General features: G+C 37.7%; 1 protein-coding gene across 4 annotated transcripts in view; it reads right to left on the reverse strand.

Annotated features, from left to right (window-relative positions):
* Nucleotides 1–6,667: 6,667 nt before the first annotated feature.
* VSTM2A (V-set and transmembrane domain containing 2A) overlaps nucleotides 6,668–19,425 on the reverse strand; it is a 33,501-nt gene continuing 20,743 nt past the window's right edge. Inside the window, exon 6 of one of the 4 annotated variants that reach the window (XM_030490165.1) lies at nucleotides 6,668–17,803. In XM_030490165.1, coding sequence (XP_030346025.1) covers nucleotides 17,703–17,803 — 101 coding nt within the window. In that variant the 3' untranslated portion in view covers nucleotides 6,668–17,702. The remainder of the gene's footprint in view (nucleotides 17,804–19,425) is intronic. The other 3 variants (XM_030490182.1, XM_030490192.1, XM_030490174.1) reach the window with 3 other exon arrangements.

Genomic DNA, 19,425 nt, shown 5'->3' on the forward strand with positions numbered 1-19,425 from the left:
GGGTTCAGCTTTGGCCAGTGGTGGATCTGTTGTAGAGCTGGCTGAACTGGCTGCGTCCAGCACATGGCAGTCCCTGGCCTCTTTACACAGATGCCACTGCTGTGGTCCCCAAACTGCTAAAACCTTGTCCTTTACACCCAGTCTAAAAGCAAAGGAAGCAATGTCTCCTTATGTAATAAGAAGAGCAGGTCTGACAAAGAAAGGGAAGAACTGTTTTGGTAGGAGGCTTGCCAGGCTGGTCAAGAAAGCTTTAAACTAGATGTGTTGGGGGACGGGAGCATTGATCCATCCCAACACTCCTGATCAGTTGCCAGCACCTGTAATAAGTGCTTGGAGCGATGTAGAGATGTTCCAGCTGCCCCAGCCATTGAGTCGGCTTCATTTGGAGCTCGGCTAAGGTGCCTCTATACAAATGCCCGTAGTATGGGGAACAAGCAAGAGGAATTAGAGATGTGTGCAAGGCTATGGGGATATGATGTCATTGGTATCACAGAAACATGGTGGGATGGCTCCTATGACTGGAAGGTCGGAATGGAAGGTTACAGGCTGTTTAGAAAAGACAGGCCAGGAAGACAGGGAGGGGGCATTGTTATTTATGTCAGTGATAGGCTGGAGAGTATGGAACTCTGTCTGGGGACAGGTGATGAGTTAACAGAGTGTTTGTGAGTCAGGATCAAAGGGAGAACAGCAATGCGGGACATTACAGTGGGGATCTGTTACAGGCCGCCTGATCAAGAGGACTCTGTGGATGAAGCGCTTTACAGACAGATAGGAGCAGCCTCACGCTCGCCGGCTCTTGTCCTCATGGGGGACTTCAACCATCCTGACATCTGTTGGAGGGTTGGTACGGCCCGGCACAAGCAATCCAGGAGGTTCCTCGATTGTGTGGAAGACAACTTCCTCTTTCAAGCAATAGAGGAGCCGACAAGGACAGGTGCCATGCTGGACCTCGTGCTCCCCAACAGGGAGGGACTGGTTGGAAATGTGACGCTCCAGGGCAGCCTTGGCTCTAGTGATCACGAGATGGTTGAGTTTGAGATCCTCAGGACAGTGAGAAGAGCATGCAGCAAGCTCACTGCCCTGGGCTTCAAGAAAGCAGACTTTGGCCTCTTCAGGAACCTGCTTAGCAAGGTTCCATGGGATATAGTCCTAGAGGGCAGGGGGGCCCAAGACTGCTGGTCGATATTCAAGGATCACCTGCTACATGCTCAGGAGTGTTGCATTCTGACTAGAAGAAAGTGCAGCAGGAGGGCCAGGAGACCTCCATGGATGGACAAGGAGCTGCTGAGGAACCTTAGAGGGAAAAAAGAAGCATATAGAAGGTGGAAGCGAGGACAGGCGGCCTGGGAAGAATATAGGAGCATTGTCCGGGAAGCTAGGGACCAGGTTAGGAAAGCTAAGGCCCAGCTAGAATTAAGTTTGGCAAGGGATGTAAAAGATAACAGGAAAGGATTCTATAGGTACATAGCAATTAAAAGACAGACTAGGGACAACGTGGGCCCTCTCCGGAAGCTATCGGAAGAAGTGGCTACCATGGATTTGGAGAAGGCTGAGGTTCTTAATGACTTCTTTGCCTCAATCTTCACTAGAAAATGCTCTGACCACACCACCCAAGTCTTGGAAAGCAGATGCAGGGACTATGAGAATGAAGACCTTAGGCCTACTGTAGGAGAGGATCAGGTTCGAGACCATTTTAAGAACCTGAACATGCACAAGTCCATGGGACCTGATGAAATCCATCCATGGGTCCTGAAGGAGCTGGCGCATGAAGTTGCTAAACCACTGTCCATCATATTTGAAAAATCCTGGCAGTCAGGTGGAGTTCCTGATGACTGGAAGAAGGGTAATATAAGCCCCATTTTCAAGAAGGGGAAGGTGGAAGACCCAGGGAGCTACAGACCAGTCAGCCTCACCTCTGTGCCTGGCAAAATCTTGGAGCAGTTTCTCCTAGAAAGCATGCTATGGCACATGAAAAACAACGAGGTGGTTGGTGACAGCCAACATGGCTTCACTAAGGGGAAATCCTGCCTGACCAATTTGGTGGCCTTCTATGATGGAGCCACGGAACTGATGGACAGCGGCAGGGCAGTTGACGTCATCTACCTGGACTTGTGCAAAGCGTTCGACACTGTCCCACACGACATCCTTGTCTCTAAATTGGAGAGACATCAATTTGATGGATGGACCACTCAGTGGATAAAGAACTGGCTCGATGGCCGCAAAGAGTTATGGTAAATGGCTCGATGTCCAGTTGGAAACCTGTGACGAGTGGTGTCCCTCAGGGATCAGTGTTGGGACCGGTCCTGTTCAACATCTTTGTCGGTGACATGGACAGTGGGATGGAGTGCACCCTCAGCAAGTTTGCCGATGACACCAAGCTGTGTGGTTCGGTTGATACGCTGGAGGGAAGGGATGCCATCCAGAGGGACCTTGACACGCTTGTGAGGTGGGCTGATGCCAACCTTATGAAGTTTAACCAAGCCAAGCCAAGCAAGGTCCCACACCTGGGTCGGGACAATCCCAGGCACTGCTGCAGGTTGGGCAGAGAAGAGATTCAGAGCAGCCCTGCGGAGAAGGACTTGAGGGTGTTGGTTGATGAGAAGCTTAACATGAGCCGGCAGTGTGCGCTTGCAGCCCAGAAAGCCAACCATATCCTGGGCTGCGTCAAAAGAAGCGTGACCAGCAGGTCGAAGGAGGTGATCCTGCCCCTCTACTCTGCTCTTGTGAGACCTCACTTGGAGCACTGTGTACAGTTCTGGTGTCCTCAACATAAAAAGGACATGGAGCTGTTGGAGCAAGTCCGGAGGAGGGCCACGAGGATGATAAGAGGGCGGGAGCACCTCCCGTATGAAGACAGGCTGAGAAAGTTGGGGCTGTTCAGCCTGGAGGAGAGAAGGCTGCGTGGAGACCTCATAGCAGCCTCCCAGTATCTGAAGGGGACCTATAAAGATGCTGGGGAGGGACTCTTCCTTAGGGACTGTAGTGGTAGGACAAGGGGTAATGGCTTCAAACTTAAACAGGGGAAGTTTAGATTAGACATACGGAAGTTCTTTACAGTGAGGGTGGTGAAGCACTGGAATGGGTTGCCCAGAGAGGTTGTGGATGCTCCATTCCTGGCGGTGTTCAAGGCCAGGTTGGACAGAGCCTTGGACCACATGGTTTAGGGCAAGGTGTCCCTGCCCATGGCAGGGATGTTGGAACTAGATGATCTTAAGGTCCTTTCCAACCCTTACTATTCTATGATTCTATGATTCTATGATTCTATGATTCTAAGATGCTCTTTATGGAAGAGAGTTTAGGAAAAAAGTATACCCTAGGAGTGTAGTGTCCTACTTTGCCCTTACTATTAGCAGCAGCAATTCCAGTTCTCCCACTTCTCTTTTCCTCCCTCTCTCAGAGTTGACCTGTATTTTTGAAAGTAAATGGAACTTGTTTGTTCTTAGTTTTAGTGAGTGCGATATTGGTTATGTTTTAAATAATCTGATCTTTAATAATGCAGAGACTGTTTTAGTAAATTCTATTTAGGACTTTTCAACATGGCTACCCAAAAGTAGACTATGATTTAAAGCTTTACTTTGTTTTCTTCTTAATGTCAGTCCTCTGTAATCTGGGCAAACAAATCTTATTACTGCATGACTTTACATGCAGTTTCAACAGACGGTAGGTTCTCTGTACCAGTGCAGCACAGGAAAGCACCTGAGTTTGGATTGGGCAAACTTCACTTGTTCACTTACTTTTTTTTAAAAGTGAGTATGTCATACAGCTTGTGAATACTTAGAATTCCAGCCTGGTACTTTGGTGATAAAAATCAACAGGATGTGGCTGATACAGGAACCAGCTATTTTTAGATAAAAAAACTCCCAAAGTGGGATTTAATTTTAAGTCTTCTCTGCATTTTTATTTTTGAAGCTGCTTGAAAGGCTTGAATGATACATGATTAATAACTGAGCACATCATATTTATACATTCCTTTACAATAGATGGATGCAAAGAAATCAGAAAATGAAGGGGGTAAGCGAGGAAAAGGATTAGCAGCCTGGAATATTAAAAGGCAAAAATAGGCTTCTATGGTCGATCCTGCAAGAAAGACATGAGCTGGTAGTGATGATAACTTTTCTGCCAATCTACCTGTGTTTAATCTTTATGTATTAATTTATACATGCCTCCATTTTCATACTTGTCCAGTTTTCTCTTGTGCAAGTGTATCAGTGGCAGGATTGCTGTAACTACACTAAGGATTAAGGCTAGACTGTTTATTTCTGCTAATATATATATGTATTGCCTAGTAAGGCTGGAAATCAATTTTAAAGTCAACACAAGCTATGCTTCATGAGACAGGATAATGTCCAGTTAGTGGTATGGCCTGATTTTTTTGGCTGAGTTGACGCATGTGTTGGCATGTGACAATTATTTGCTTGTACTTCCAACCAGAGCAAAATAATACTATTAATCTTATGAATTTAAAAATCAAGTCTCAGTTACACTGCCTTCAAGTGCTAGTGTTAATGCTCTACTTGTGATATACTGAAGTAACCACCCCATCCATCTTTCTGCCAACTAAGAATATCTGGAAGTAATTTTTTTTTTTTTTTTTTTTAATAAGTTCATAAACCATCAAAATCTTCCTTTTGGTACTTCAAAAGTACTGTAGAGAAGGCTATGAAGAAAAATCTTGGTTTTTACAGTTCTCTTCAAAATATACCTCTTGGGGTTCTGGAGTTTTAGTGTAAAAAACTTGAAAATCTTGAAACAAGACTTTATTGTTGGGGAACTTAAAAGGGCATATTACAGTTTTACAGTCTTAGCCTTGGTCATGGTCTTATCCATGTTCCCAGTCAGAAAAATCTCTGAAATCTCTGCATTTTTCATTTCTTCAGGATGTAGTGGGATTCACCTAATTCAGTATTTAGTGTTCAGTAGCTTCTCAGAGATAAGGAAAAGAAATCTCATGGAATAATGTGTTCATGGAATAATATGCTTAAAGGTTATTTTATTCCTCACCACCAGTAGATGTTTGCTACCTTCAGTCCTGAAACATGAAGATTTATATTCATAGAATTACAGAATCATTTAGTTTGGAAAAGACCTTTAAGATCATCAAGTCCAACTGTAAACCTAACACTGACAAGTCCACCACTAAATGATGCCCGTAAGTGCCACAGCTACATATCTTTTAAATACTTCAGGGATAGTGACTCATCCAATTCCCTGGGCAGCCTGTTGCAATGCTTGATAACCCTTTCAGTGGAGAAATTTTCCCTAGCATCCAATCTAAACCTCCCCTGGCACAGCTTGAGGCCATTTCCTCTTGTCCTATCACTTGTTACTTGGGAGAAGAGACCAAGACCCGCCTCACTACAACCTCCTTTCAGGTAGTTTTAGAGTACAATGAGGTCCCCTCTGAGCCTGCTTTTCTCCAGACTAAACATCCCCAGTTCCTTCAGCCGTTCCTCATAAGACTTGTTCTCCAGACCCTTCGCCAGCTTCATTGCCCTTCGCTGGACCCGCTCCAGCACCCCAATGTCTTTCTTTTAGTGAAAGGCCCAAAACTGAACACAGTATTCAAGCTATGGACTCACCCGTGCTGTGTACAGGAGGAAGATCACTCCACTAGTTCTCCTGGCCACACACCCCCACACACCCATAAGCCTTAAAAAAAGCTCTTCTTCTGGCTCTGTAGATCTTATTGTTATCTTTACAACTGTCCAGTTTCACTTGGAATTTTGCTGTCTTAAGTACAGCTCCATTTTGAAGTAGAGCTCTATCTCACTGCCACATTCTGATATCAGTGCTGTCAGTGATAATGAGTCTATACCTGCATACAGTATTCCTCAGAAGCAAGCAACAGAAACCTGTGTCATGCCATTTTACTATTTTCAGAGTTTCTTATCTCTTTTGTTTCATATATGTCAAACTGTACTTTCTGTTTGTTTACCCATTAACCACTAGAACAGTGTTTTATCGATCTTCTCACCCTGAACACTAGTCTTTCTTCAGAATGACTATAGTTGGTACAGAAACAAACCATTCCAGTGTTAGGTTCAGATTTGTTAAGACCTTGCCTATGTAATGAACCTTCGAAACATATACCACTGTGAATTTAAGTGTCACTGGAAGAGCTGTCTGTAGTGGATGGAACCTGGACAGAGCACAGGAGTTGCTGGCATATTCATCCTGCATCCCCAGTGTTGTGTTCTTCCACCTGTATATCTTCACCTGCACTAGGTGCTTTGTATGCTGGTTCATCAACAGATCTTGTGCCAACTTCCTGAATGACATTCCTTTTAAATGCCCCCAGATGGCTGGGGTTTTAATTTCTTTTTTGGATGACCAGAGATAGTTGTGACTGTTTTAAAACATTTCTGCCACTCCACCTTGTTTGTAACCATGCTACATTGAGGAAGTCATAGCCCTCAAAGATGATGTGGTGAAACAGATTGTGCTTCTCATCCATTTCAGAAATGTTGTACGGCTTAGTAGCTTAAATTGATGAAACAGAATAAAGAATGCAATACAGAAATACACAATAAAATGAGGGCAGATATTTCAAGCAGAGTCTCTATAGTGGCATATGTGATGGCAAATCTCTCTGAATGTTGTCTCAAATATGACTTGTGTATAACAAACTCATCTTGAAGAATAACATAAGTCTTTCTTTTCCTAAGGAAATGTTTAGCATAATTTTATTTGTCCAGTGAAAATATTTGAAGGGCCACATACTTCAATGCAACTGCCTGTGTTTTTTTATGCGCTACACATTTCTGAGGACTACCAAATGCCTAGTCAGATGGAAGAATGAAAAGTGGCTAATAAAAAAAATAAATAAATAAATCACTGAGTGTATATATTTCCAGGATAGAATTGATACTGCTGCTGGCAACTATGATCAGTAGGAGAAGTGTGAAGAAAACAGAAGTCATCCATCTGCTTCATCCATCTGCTGAGAAAAAAAGACTGTGTTACTGTTAGCAAGTCTGTCTCTATAATTCTGTGTGTTCTGTGTACATCTTCATGACAAATATCTTAGATACATATACTGACTTTACAGTTAACCATACTAAATATCATTTAATTTACCCAATTACAAGCAGCTCTAAGGTTGTTATGTTGTTATTTTTTGAAACAAATGAATAACAGAGCATAAATTCCCAGATGTCTCCTTAAAGTTCATGATGATAAATTAGTGGCTCTTTAAAAAAGTGTCTAATCAAAGAGACTGGTTTAGTATTTGATATACTTGATAATTTATTTTTCATATTATTCTGAGTGAGGATTTTGGCACAATGTGCCACCTTGGCTTCTCATTATCTGCTTATATTCTATTTAAATCTTAACATACCTTTCAAAAGTGAAGGTAGTAAAGTTGGGCTGTAAACTTCAGGTGAAACAGCATTCTCCAAGTCCATCTGTGGAGGTTATTGCTGAGGAGAGCAGTTTTCTTGAACATTAGAAGTCTCAATCGCAAACAGTAAGGGAGACTCCTGAGGAATTTTGTTCAATATTCTTTATTTTTCAGCATTCTGTATTTTATTTATCCTATGGGTTAGGAGCCTTCGAAAGGAAACAACTTTTCTAACTACACAAATGCAATCTAGAAACAGGAGCAACCTAAATCTAGTAGCTCCTTCTGTGGTGCATGATGAGATCTCCAGTACATACCAGGCATTCAGAATTTCTAGAATCCAGACAATGCCAGCTACCCTGCCCGTGTGCACAGTGCCACAGTGTAAATTCAATAGGTCCTGTGCTTTGTACAGGGTTGTCAGCAGTATTGCATACATTATTTTTGCTGCTACACATGTGTAATAAGTAATTTCAGAATTTATTCCCTTGCTGGGTCCAAGAAGTATACTGGAAAGGTGTAAGACAAAGATCACATCACCATCACCAGAATCACTACAACAGCTCTCTCCTGGCCACCTACTTTCCTCAGCATTTTGCATAACTGATTAGAATGTACTCCAGGTCAGGAGGTTTCCGTTTGGTTTTTTTCCCAATTAATGCAAGTAGACTGTGACACATACACAGCTTTATAATGCTATTGGGTCACTTTCTAAACCTCTTCTGTTATTGTGAATGCTAAGAACTGTTTTAAAAAAAAACAACAAACAAAAAAACCCTAAACAAAACCGACAAACAATCTACAATATTTATTAAACTATGTAAATATTTCCTTACTTTTTAAAGGAATGGCAGCTAAGTGATGTAATAAGATTTTTCTGCTACAAAACTAAAAATAGTAAAAAACAAATATTTTTTTTTAAGGAATAGAAAATCAGTGTTGTGTAATATGTGTTCATCTCCTGAGTGCCTTCATCACTGATAATCAAGTATAGGGCAGTGATGATGAAGGGAGGCAGCTGACAGTCTCTCAGTTGCCATTGTGCAGTTGCAAAAGACAAAAACTTTCCCTGACAAAACCCTAATTACAAGACCTTCTTTCAGATTAGCCAAAAGAGTCATAGTTTTGGAAGAAAAACCTTCTATTTTGCTAGAGAAATTGCATTTAATTTCATTGAGTACTTCACCTTATTGCAGAGTTGAGCTACCAATGTTACTTCTTACAGCAGTGATTTGGTTCAGCAATTCTTGTAAAGATCACAGAATCATAGAATGGTTTGGATTGGAAAGGACCTTAATGATCATCTGATTCCAACTCCCCTGCCACTGGCAGGGACACCTTCCACTAGACCAGGCTGCTCCAAGCTCCATTCAATCTGGCCTTGTTTTGTCTCCCCCTTTCAGCCAACAGTTTGTTAGCATCACCTTTTGTGTTTGAAAAGTAGCCCCCAAGTTCTTCCTTATTCAATCCAACTTCATTTCCCTTCTCAAGAAAAGAGAATTATGCTATCACTTCTTTCTTCATAGTTGCCTGTTGCAGGGAAAAAAAACAATCACACCTTCCATTTTCTGCCTCTTATGCAGGAATACAATTAGTAGGTGAAGCAACCAGGCTGCACATTTCCACATCTTTTTTGTCAGTGCTTAACCCCACTGAGGCGATGCCACATATGGACAAAAGTAATAATGCCCAATTCACCAAAGGAAAAAACATTGAGGTGGTTTAGTAAGTACGTTGACATTTATTTTCAATAAAGTGTGAATTCCTCTTTTTCTGTTACGGTGAATAAGCAAAATTTTTGAAACCTGAACCATTGTTGGTTAACATCCAGAAACTAAAATGTAGTACAGAAAATTTGGCACCTGTTTTTTTTAAGAAGTATAGCTGCCAATGATTTGAAGGGTCTGTTAAGTCATTTGATATTGAAAAATATCAGCATCAATTAACATACTCTCGTTACAAAAGAAATCATTATCTCTTTCCTTCTCAATTTGATATACAAGGACTTAATACATAATATCTATAACTTTGCTTAACAATCTAAACCCCATATAATTTTTAAGGTCATAGTTATGCAAGTGTTTTTCATAAGGAATGTTTGAGACTTTAGATTTAAATGAAATTGTTTGTTTTAAGCAGCTAGTTGTCAAACCCAATCTTCTCTTTTGTTTTTCAAGTTCATAGTATATCAAAAGAGGAAAGGAATTAATAGTCTATTATGTACATTTTGGCTTCCTTATGTGCTGTCACTCTAAATAGTCTCATATACACATAAGATCTCTTCCTGTGCTGTATTGTCATTGTAAAGGAGAATTTTGATAAGTTTAAATTTCATTTGCTCCCATCTGAAGGCTTTCTGTATTGTCAGCACAATATAGTTGGAATTCAAATCCAGAATATTTATAGCAGTATGGATAAGAGTGGGTTACAATAAAATTTTAAAAGAAAATCCCACAAAAACCTTTTTTATTTATTTTTTATTAAACTGCTTGTCATATTTTTGAACTTTTGAGAGATTGCTAGTATGTGGTATTCTTCCAGATTTGTTTATGGCTCTAATTGTTGCTATTCCTAGTAACATTCATAACTGAATGGAAAAATTTTTTGAGTTGCAAGTATTTATCATTTCAAAACTCAAATTAATCTGTCACTGGTAGTTAAATGGAAAATTACTGTATTTGTGAATCTTACAGAAGAATCCTGCCCTTACCTGTAGGATAACTATTGAGAACACTCTTAGAGCTGGGAAGTCAAGCTGAAACACAAAACACTTTCTCTGTTGTTCCTTCCTCATAAACTTTTGAGCAGAGATATTTTTTAGGTGATAGGACACTGTAAAAATTTAGATTGTTGTTAAATGAAGATTCTTTTTTTTTCTCTAGCTTCTTTCATAACAAAGATGACATTATTTTGTCCTCTGTCACCTTGCTATAAGTGAGTAGCAAGAAATACAGTATTGTCTTATTTTTCAGATTGAAGCGCTGGTAAAAGAAGAATAGCACAAAAAATGAGAAAATGAAACAAGATTGCAATTACACTTGAGTCAAGAAAGCATACGTCTGTTTCTTTGCAAGTAACTCTAGTAATAATTGTGATTCATTATTACAGATAAATTTAACTTTTTTCTTTGCTATTGTCTTCCCGTACTGTTTAGATGAAAAGCACTATGAAAACTATGTATAATCTTTCAACTATGTGAATGCATGTGCAAACTTTATGACTCTGAAATCAAATAAATCAATATTTAGGAAGCTCAGAACAAAAGACTGAAGTAATTTATGGTGACTTGCATTAAGCAATTTCCTATGTGCTTAGCATTGTTTATCTAAGCTAATCATGGAAGATTAACCTTTAAAAATTTATACTGCAAAGTATGTTGATCCCATTCTTCATTCTTAATGCTTTTAGCTCTGTAAACAGTATTTGACATTTACCAATAGTAATGTCATGGACAAATGTTCCCCCATCCTGCAAATAACAAAGGTTTGAATTGTTTTCTCTTCCTTTTTTTGAGGAAGGAGTTGAAGATTGGCAGCAGTGCAGTCCTTTTTTCCTTTAATGGTAAATTATATTATGACATGACTGTAGAGATCATTGGAAATTAAATTGTTAACACTGAAAGATATTAGGCAAGCATTCAGATTTTTGCAGTGGCCACTGTTTTCTCATTTTATTTGAACAAAGCAAAAATACTTTAAAGAAAGAATATGAGAAAAAATGGTTCTAGGGCATGTTCTGATCCTAAATCACAGGGGCACTGAATTATGTGCATAGGTATGAACCTCCAAGCAGTCCTATTGCTTTTGCTGTGATGCCACATATGTTTATACCTACTTCTGATCTTTGCCTTCGGGTAGTGCTGTAATATAAATATTGAATATTGAGAATGAAAAAGAAATAACAATAATTCATGATAGAGTCAGTGTTTATCATTCCAGTTTTCTAGTAGCTTTTTTAACAGGAGTTCTGAGGAACAAACAGTCAATCTTAAATCACTCTGCCAAGCTTTTTTTAATCTATGGTCTGAGCACCCCTCCTGCTCCATAAATTTCTTTGAAGAATCTACAAAAAGCAATTAAGAAAGGAAAGTTCAAACACGTTATGCAGCAACTTTCATGCATGAAGATCCAGAGATTAAAAGAATATTGGTAACTATTGAAAGGAGAATTTATGAGACAGTGTCTGTAGCAATGCTAATCCTTGATAGTAGTACAAAAGTGCTGCAGATTTTATTTCATATAATACAAAAGCTTTCATTGACATTTGATGGAATTGGAATATGTTTCTTTTAGCTTCACAAGACATAATATCTCAAAATGTGTGAATTGTATTTAGATGGCATATAACTTGAAATGCAGAAGCGTTTCATACTCACCCATGTTTACTCTTCTATTAAAACCAAAAACTGTTATAACAATCTGAAGAAAGTCACATATGCAATGACGTGTTGGGGACACCAAGTGAGAAGCATGAGTCATGTAAATTACCACCTCAAACTAGACTATTTTTGTAGAAAGGTTAAGGACATTGGGTTTTGAGATGTAAGTTGCCCTTTTAGATAGCTAACTCAGAAGAGCTTTCAAGGATATAATTAAGCCTTTTTTTTTTTTTTTTTACTGTTACTGTTAAATCCAAAGTAGAAGTGGTCCAGGACAGAAAATTGCAGTATTTTGACTCGTATACCAAATATTATTCTTAACTAAATTCTTAGGAAATAGGAGGCTACTGCAGCTTAACTTGCCATTTTGAGAATTTCTTGGAGCTTCAGACAGATTCCTGATTTGAAAAATATCTGTTAAGATGCAGCATAGAATTTAGAAATTTAATAACTGTTCCCGTTAGGAGATGTTGTTGCTGCATCCACACAGGTTGGCAGAAACTGTAAAACTAGGCTCCAGGTCTGCAAGCAGAAGTGCTGGACCAGCCTCATCTGAAGAATTTAGGTTTATTGTCATGTGGAGAGGGGCGGGTGGTATCCCCTTAGCATCTCATGCAAGATTTAAAGGCTTTTAAAATGTCCAACAGATTACTTCTATCCATTTTCTGCTGACTGTTGAAGAAAAATGGCAGATCAAAATACATCACTTGCCATGCTAATGTCTTCTGAGTTGTTGTATCACACTAGTCAGAGTGGTCTAAAATTCCACTTTTAATTTCAGCTGGTTCTTTAATCTTACTTCCTACTTCATGGTGATTTATAGCTAAGCAGCTAACAGCATAAAACAAAACACAGTATCAGTTTAAGACGGTAAACAGAGGCTAACTTTAACGATGTGAGGTTAAACTGCTTCTGAAAAATGCTGTATGCCACTGCAGGTTGTCTATAAACTATGTGCATACACGGAATATTCATATAAGATATATGTATACAGGAAACATATGAAACACGTGTGATGTTAAGCATTTGGTTTTGATTAAGACCAAAGGAAACTGAGGTTTCTGAACCCGACATGGGAGATTTTCACAACATCCAGTCAAAGACATCTATTTCACAGGAAAAATGTAGCCTTTCTTCCAGAGCTCTGAAAGTTTGGTTGCATAGGTGTGTTCACAAAATGAGGCTCCAAAACGCTCTGGCTCTTTTTTCATTTACTTCCTCTTGGATCCACAGTACTGGTTTTGATTCAGAACAGCTTAACAGGGCTGTTTCTATTTTCTTTGTCAGTAGTCTGATAAACCGTTATTACTAGGAAGCAAAGCATTCCAATACACAATGTTTCTAGTAAGTCATTAATTTTATGTTTAAACAAAAGAACATTTCCCCTATTTCTCCTGACAGTTATTCCTGATTTTGTATTAGACCAAACTTCTACTATCTTTATTGCTGCTTAAACTTTTCTGAAACCAAAGAAAGACTATTTCCAGTCAAGCTTATAGTACAGAATAAATGGGAAATAAAATTTGCATAAATATGTTATCCTCTTCCAAAGCGTTAATGTGTTACCCTTTGATTCACTGACACTATTTGTTCTTTCTCCTTTGAAATTAATGGGGGAAGACTTCAGACTTACAGCCATTTTGAAATAAAATGTTGGCCTGTAGGCTATGGACTGGTGAGATATTAAACATACTTCTTTCTACATTACTTACGAAATGAGGAGAAATCACACAGCTGACCACACTGCAGCTACTTAATGCTTCTGTAAATAGATCATAATAAGCATGTGTTATACATGATTGTCTGAGCTGATAAATGAAAGGGTGTGGATTGTTCAGTATTAGTGGAAGGAGGGGAACATGAAAAAAACCTTCTTGATTGCAGCTGCAAATGGTAGCAATTTTTCCTTCCTGCATTAATGAATATAATTCATGTAATGCATAATACTTCATTCAACAGTAAAATTTTCACGTCCAGTTCACAGACATAAAGTATTTTAATTAATAATATAAATGAGTAATGACAATCCACTTCCAGAAAAAAGCAAAGAAAGACGCTTCTTTGGCCATGTAGAAGGAGCTGTGATGCAATATAGTTTATCAGTGTAATAAATTCACTTTCCTAGAACTCTTTACCAAAAGAATATCCTTTAAGCCATGTTCTTATTTATTTGTCTGTTTTCCCCTTGTAGCCTTCCTTTACATGCAGTATTTGACTGCAAACCTGCATTTTACAGTCTCTAGTAATCAAATCACTTCATCTTTCATAAGCATCACAAATTAAAAGAGCTTTCATCTTTTAAATTCCAACACAACATACACAAAACTAAAATAATTCATTGTCTAGAGACCATAACAAATTTTAATGTGCATTTACAGAGTAAACAGAGGGCTGAAAGGGGCCAAACCAGTGGAAGTGAAGATATGTATTACAAAATCCACACAGTACTGAATTACGAACTAAAAAGTGATGTCTTGTCAAAAAAGGAAATAAAGATGCCTATTGGTGGCATGACATATAGATAATATTAAAAACTGGTTTGCATGAGGACCGAAGTATGTCTACTCTGAAGTTATATCACACAGACTGTAAGCAATTTACAGAATTTAAGTTAGTTTTGCATATACAGGAGTTGCAAAATTAGAGAAAACACACTGAAATATAGAACGCACACCAAAAAAAAAAAAAGATGTGTATATATATATAAACCTCCACGCAATCATCAGGGGTTGGCCTAAGTCAATAATTGTCACCATTGAACAAGAAACAAACAGACAAAAAAAAAAAAAAAAACCACATGAAAAAACTCACAGGGTAAAAATAATAATAATAATTAAAAAAAATATAAAGAAAAATAGCCTATTTTCTTTTCCAGAAACTACATCCTCTATTCTGTTTAGCTGCTTTGTTGATTTTCTTTTCTCCTCCCTATTCCTCATGGAAAAAACCAAAAACCAAAAACCAAAAGGCTTTTTGATAAAGTTTGTGGGGTGTTTTATTGGGGTCGATGTTTAAATCACAATATTTTGTTTCATTATTTGGCCTCTGTTTGCTTCCAGGCTGGAACTGTTCTTTCAGTGTAGGAAACCAAATGTCATCCGTAGTTAATTCTGTAATACTGATGACTCGCAGGCCAACCCCTGAGAAGTCAAGGATGAGGCTTCTCCTTGCCGAAAGAAAAGGAAATTAAGTCTTGCTGTTACAAAACGCTTGATTACATCACATCAGTTCTCTTCAAATGAAAGATCAGTGATACATCAAAGAAAACAAGATATCAAGAAAACATGTGGTATCCTCTTCTTTTCATAATATTTATTTATTTATTTATTTATTTTATTTAGTAATTTTGTTTGTACTTCCTGAAGAAGGTGCTCCTTGTGTAGAGATTTAGAGTACATTGGGTGCAGAGTGGTGGTTGGAGGTTAGGGTCAACTTTGCTGTCCGCTCCGTGGATTTTACAGGCGATTTGCTCTTTGCTTTAAGAAGAGAAAGTGATATTGGAAAAAGTCAGCACTTTTAGATTAAAGCAAAGCACCCTTCACAAAGCCACAAACAAGAAGCAGGACAGAAAGTCCATGGCTTGTAGCTATCCTCGCACCTGCGGAAGAAGTTATAAGATATTCGCTCATCTTGCAGATTTCCAATGCTCCTTATAAGGCTGTTTTAAACACATACATTTATATATTTAATTAGCTCGCCAGGTTGGCTCTGGTGCCCATGAATGTCTTGGCATGCACTGCAAATAACAACACATACAAAGTATTTCAGTCCCAGGGAGGTTTTTTTTGTTTTGTTTTGCTTTTGTTTCTGTCTTTTAAAACATTATTCAGAAAAACCATATAGACCAAGAGGAACAAACCCAATTGCCTTCCACCTCAGAGTGTTCTTTACAAAATCATTTCCATCATCACACCAACTGCTAACAAAAAAGTCAGCTACTGGCTAGAGTGTTTTCATGTAAAACAGAGGCAATAGATACTGGCAAATGGCTGTGCTACCTACAAGGGGGAAACAGATTGCTAAAAAATTTGGAGTATTTATTGTTGAGAAATTATATTTTCATAGATATTTTTTTCTTTTAAAAAAGCTATGAAAACAATGGTACATACCATTATTTCTAAACCCATGACTTTATATTTTAAGTAAGTATGTTGTCAAAATTAAAACATTCAGAACTAGACTAATTAAACTCAAATGTTTGTGCACCAAGGCCATGACTATCTAGATGTCTTACATACCAAGTCTCAGCACTTGATAACTCCCTATATCATAAAGACTTACATTCAGAATTTGAACATACTGCTTGAGGTGAAAACCATAAATTTAATTTGGTTACAGTATGAATAAAAGTTTGAATTATAACAGGTTAATGCATGATTAATAGATTTTATAGCTGTGTTGTATACTTGAAAAGGATGAGTGTTATTGATGGGTACAGGCATCAATTCTGTAACAAAGTAATAATGGTGTTATAAGTAGTCCATAATAATGCTGGACTTTTAACAACTGGTTATATTTTAAAAATCTATTAAACATGTATAAGCTGTTTTTGTAAAGAATTTAATATTAAACTGAATGCTGGATTTCATTGCAACCCCAATAGGCATATTTATCTTCTGATTAAGAATATACACAATAAAAACAAAAAGAACTCAATGCAAATGCTCATTTTTTCAAGTTTTCAGATGTTTATCAGTAAAACATTTCTCTATATCTGTTAACTATAAGTGTAGCAACAAGTATTTCTGTTTCTGTCTTTAGTAATTTTTTCCCTTCAAAAATGAGGATTAAACTAAACCCCAGATCTCTGAATACTGCTTCCTTTTGCAAATACATGGTGTGAGACATTGCATACATAGTAGTTGCCATAAAAGACTCTTAGTCTTCTGTCACATACACAATAGCTTCTAAGTAACAGTGATATTTCAATTATCCCATGTGTGAACTGAATTTCTAAACGAATATTAACATTTAAATGGAAACATGTCTCAGACATTGCTAAGATTTTCAAATAAGTCCAAGGGAACTGTGAACTTAGTTTCTACTGAACGTAGGCAGGAGTGGGAAGCCTACTTTTCTCTTGCCCATCTGACAATGCTACCCTACCTGTCCTACACTGCAGTAGTTTGCTGGGCTTCTAAAAACACTTGTTCTGCGTAAGGACAAGAAAACACATAAGCAAATTTGTTGTAACTTCTTACTGTGGGTTGTTCTTATACAGATAGATAGAGTTTATAACCTTGCCCCAAGGGTTGAGTTCAATTTCTGGGTTTGGTTTTACTGCAGCATAGTTTTGTTCTCTGTTTTATGCAAGATGTAAAATTTGTCATTTGTCAGATTTTTGAAAAGGCTTTTCTTTCCCTGACTAAGTTGGCAGAACTTGGTTAGAACCTTGTTAGTGTTAGATCATTTCATGATGTATTGAATTATTTTCACTCAGTTTATTCCATTTTAAAATTGTTTTTGATTGAACTACAGAAATACACTGCTCAAGACAATTCCAAAGAGGTCTTTGGAGATACATTTCCTCTGCTCAAAATATGTGCAATGCAAATAAGGATAAACACTCAGTAGATCCTCATGGATATTTTTATAAGAGCTTTTTTGACTGTTAATGGCATTATAATTTGAGAATTTGAAAGCTGTAATGTGTGGAAGAGAAACAGTATGATACAAAATAGGTTTGACAAACTATTTTGCAGCGGGAAAAGCAGCACCATAATATTTGCAGGCAAAGCATTCTTTGATATTTATTTTGGTTTGCCTTTTTTTTTTTTTTAATATGTCAATCTGTAGATTTCCAAATTAGGGGTCATATATTGCATAAACATGAAACTTTTTTATTTATAATGTTCAGGTTCTGTATAAATCATGACTTTCCTCCAATTCATGGCATATATTATAAATGCATGTTCTACAGTGACGATACGATGAGGTGCACTCTCATCTTTTCAGTGATTCATTATGAAATACAGTTGAAGTTTAAATATATTTAGGTTTCTTTTTTTCTGGAGATATGTAAAAGAACTGTATTTTTTCTTTCATGAACCCAAGTATTTCTTCAGACTTTGTAAGGGTGAAAGCTGCAAAGGAAGAATAATAACATAGCAAAGCAAAAAACAGCCTGTTTAGATTTTTTTTCCTTTTTCTATTCTGTCATATTCGCTCATACTCTATTATTTTGATTTTCATCTTGATAAAGGATAAGCGATCAGAAATAGGCAGAAATTTCCATTTTGACTGCGAATCTAAAAGTTATAGGGTGTTTAAATCAAAGATTTAGTTTCACTATTTTTAGACTTAAGTATGAAGCAAAGTACAGATCAGAATCCAAATGTCTCTGAAACACACAGTATCCACATTCAGACATTTCATGCATATGTGGTTTTGGTGTACATTTCTGACCAGAACTTAAATAGTATCACTGTAACAGTGAGCACAGTAATATAAGTAAAAACCTGTTGACCTGGCTGTAGGTTTGCTAGATCAATTACTCATTTCCCCACCATTTCTAACATTATTTTCAAATTAACATAATGAGACCTAAAAGAAATTTTACTGCAGGTCAGTAACACTGGGTTAAATTATGTTAGTTACCCTCAAAGACAGTAACCTGGACAAATAACAGTAATAGGTATACATATATTATTTTTATATATGGGTCAGGGATTTTCATGTTTTGACCCGTCAGCACTGGCATCCAGTTAAATCCTTCCTGTGAGATATAAATGCCCATCTGTTGTCTTTTGTTTCCTGCCACTGACATATATGCAAAAGAAATGTTCACAAAATACTTAACCTTCTCCTGTAAACAAATTCTGTGTTGCCAAACACATGTGATCACGAGATAAGTTTTGTGCAACAGCATGAAAGGGTAGTTAACGACATTAAACTCTTTGAAACTGTGATTTATTCAAATACATGATTTACTTAAATGCTAGGAAAACAGAAATGAAACAATAGTGATAAATAATTGTGATCTCAGTGTTTAAGATAATCATAGAATCATAGGATGGTTTGGATTGGAAGAGACCTGGAAGATCACCTAGTTCCAACCCCCCTGACATGCACAGGGACACCTTCCACTAGGACACATTGCTTCAAGCCCTGTCCAACCTGGCCTTGAACAGTGCCAGGGATGGGGCAGCCACAGCTTCTCTGGGCAACCTGTGCCAGTGCCTCACCACCCTCATAGTGAAGATTTTTTTCCTAATATCTAATCTGAATCTCCCCTCTTTCAGTTTAAAGTCATTTCTCCTTGTCCTGTCGCTACACATGCTTGTAGAAAGTCCCTCTCCAGATTTCTTGTAGGCTCCATTTAGGTACTGGAAAGCCGTCACAAGGTCTAATAAAATAATCTCTCACAGATGTTGAACCATACTTCATGGCTCATAGTGTCTGCACCAAATAGCTAACCAGCAATTTTGTTCTGTTAATGAGATTAATTTTAGAGCATCTAAGTATAAAATAAAGTAAGTAAATTATTAGCAAACCCTGATAAAAAAGTAACTACTCTTTGCATGCCTGAATGACTATAATCCCTTGTTTTCACTAAGATGCTGATCAGACAAAATTTGTGTAAAAATACATGGGATTTTGGGATGCAAGCAGCAAAAAGCAAATGTTAGTTTCATAATTTTGCCCATTCATTTTTCAGAGATGGACAAAAGTGATTTTTAAACTAAACAGCTGCATCAGACCTTAC

This window comes from Strigops habroptila, chromosome 1, assembly GCF_004027225.2.
Source record: "Strigops habroptila isolate Jane chromosome 1, bStrHab1.2.pri, whole genome shotgun sequence".
Classification (NCBI taxonomy): domain Eukaryota; kingdom Metazoa; phylum Chordata; class Aves; order Psittaciformes; family Psittacidae; genus Strigops; species Strigops habroptila.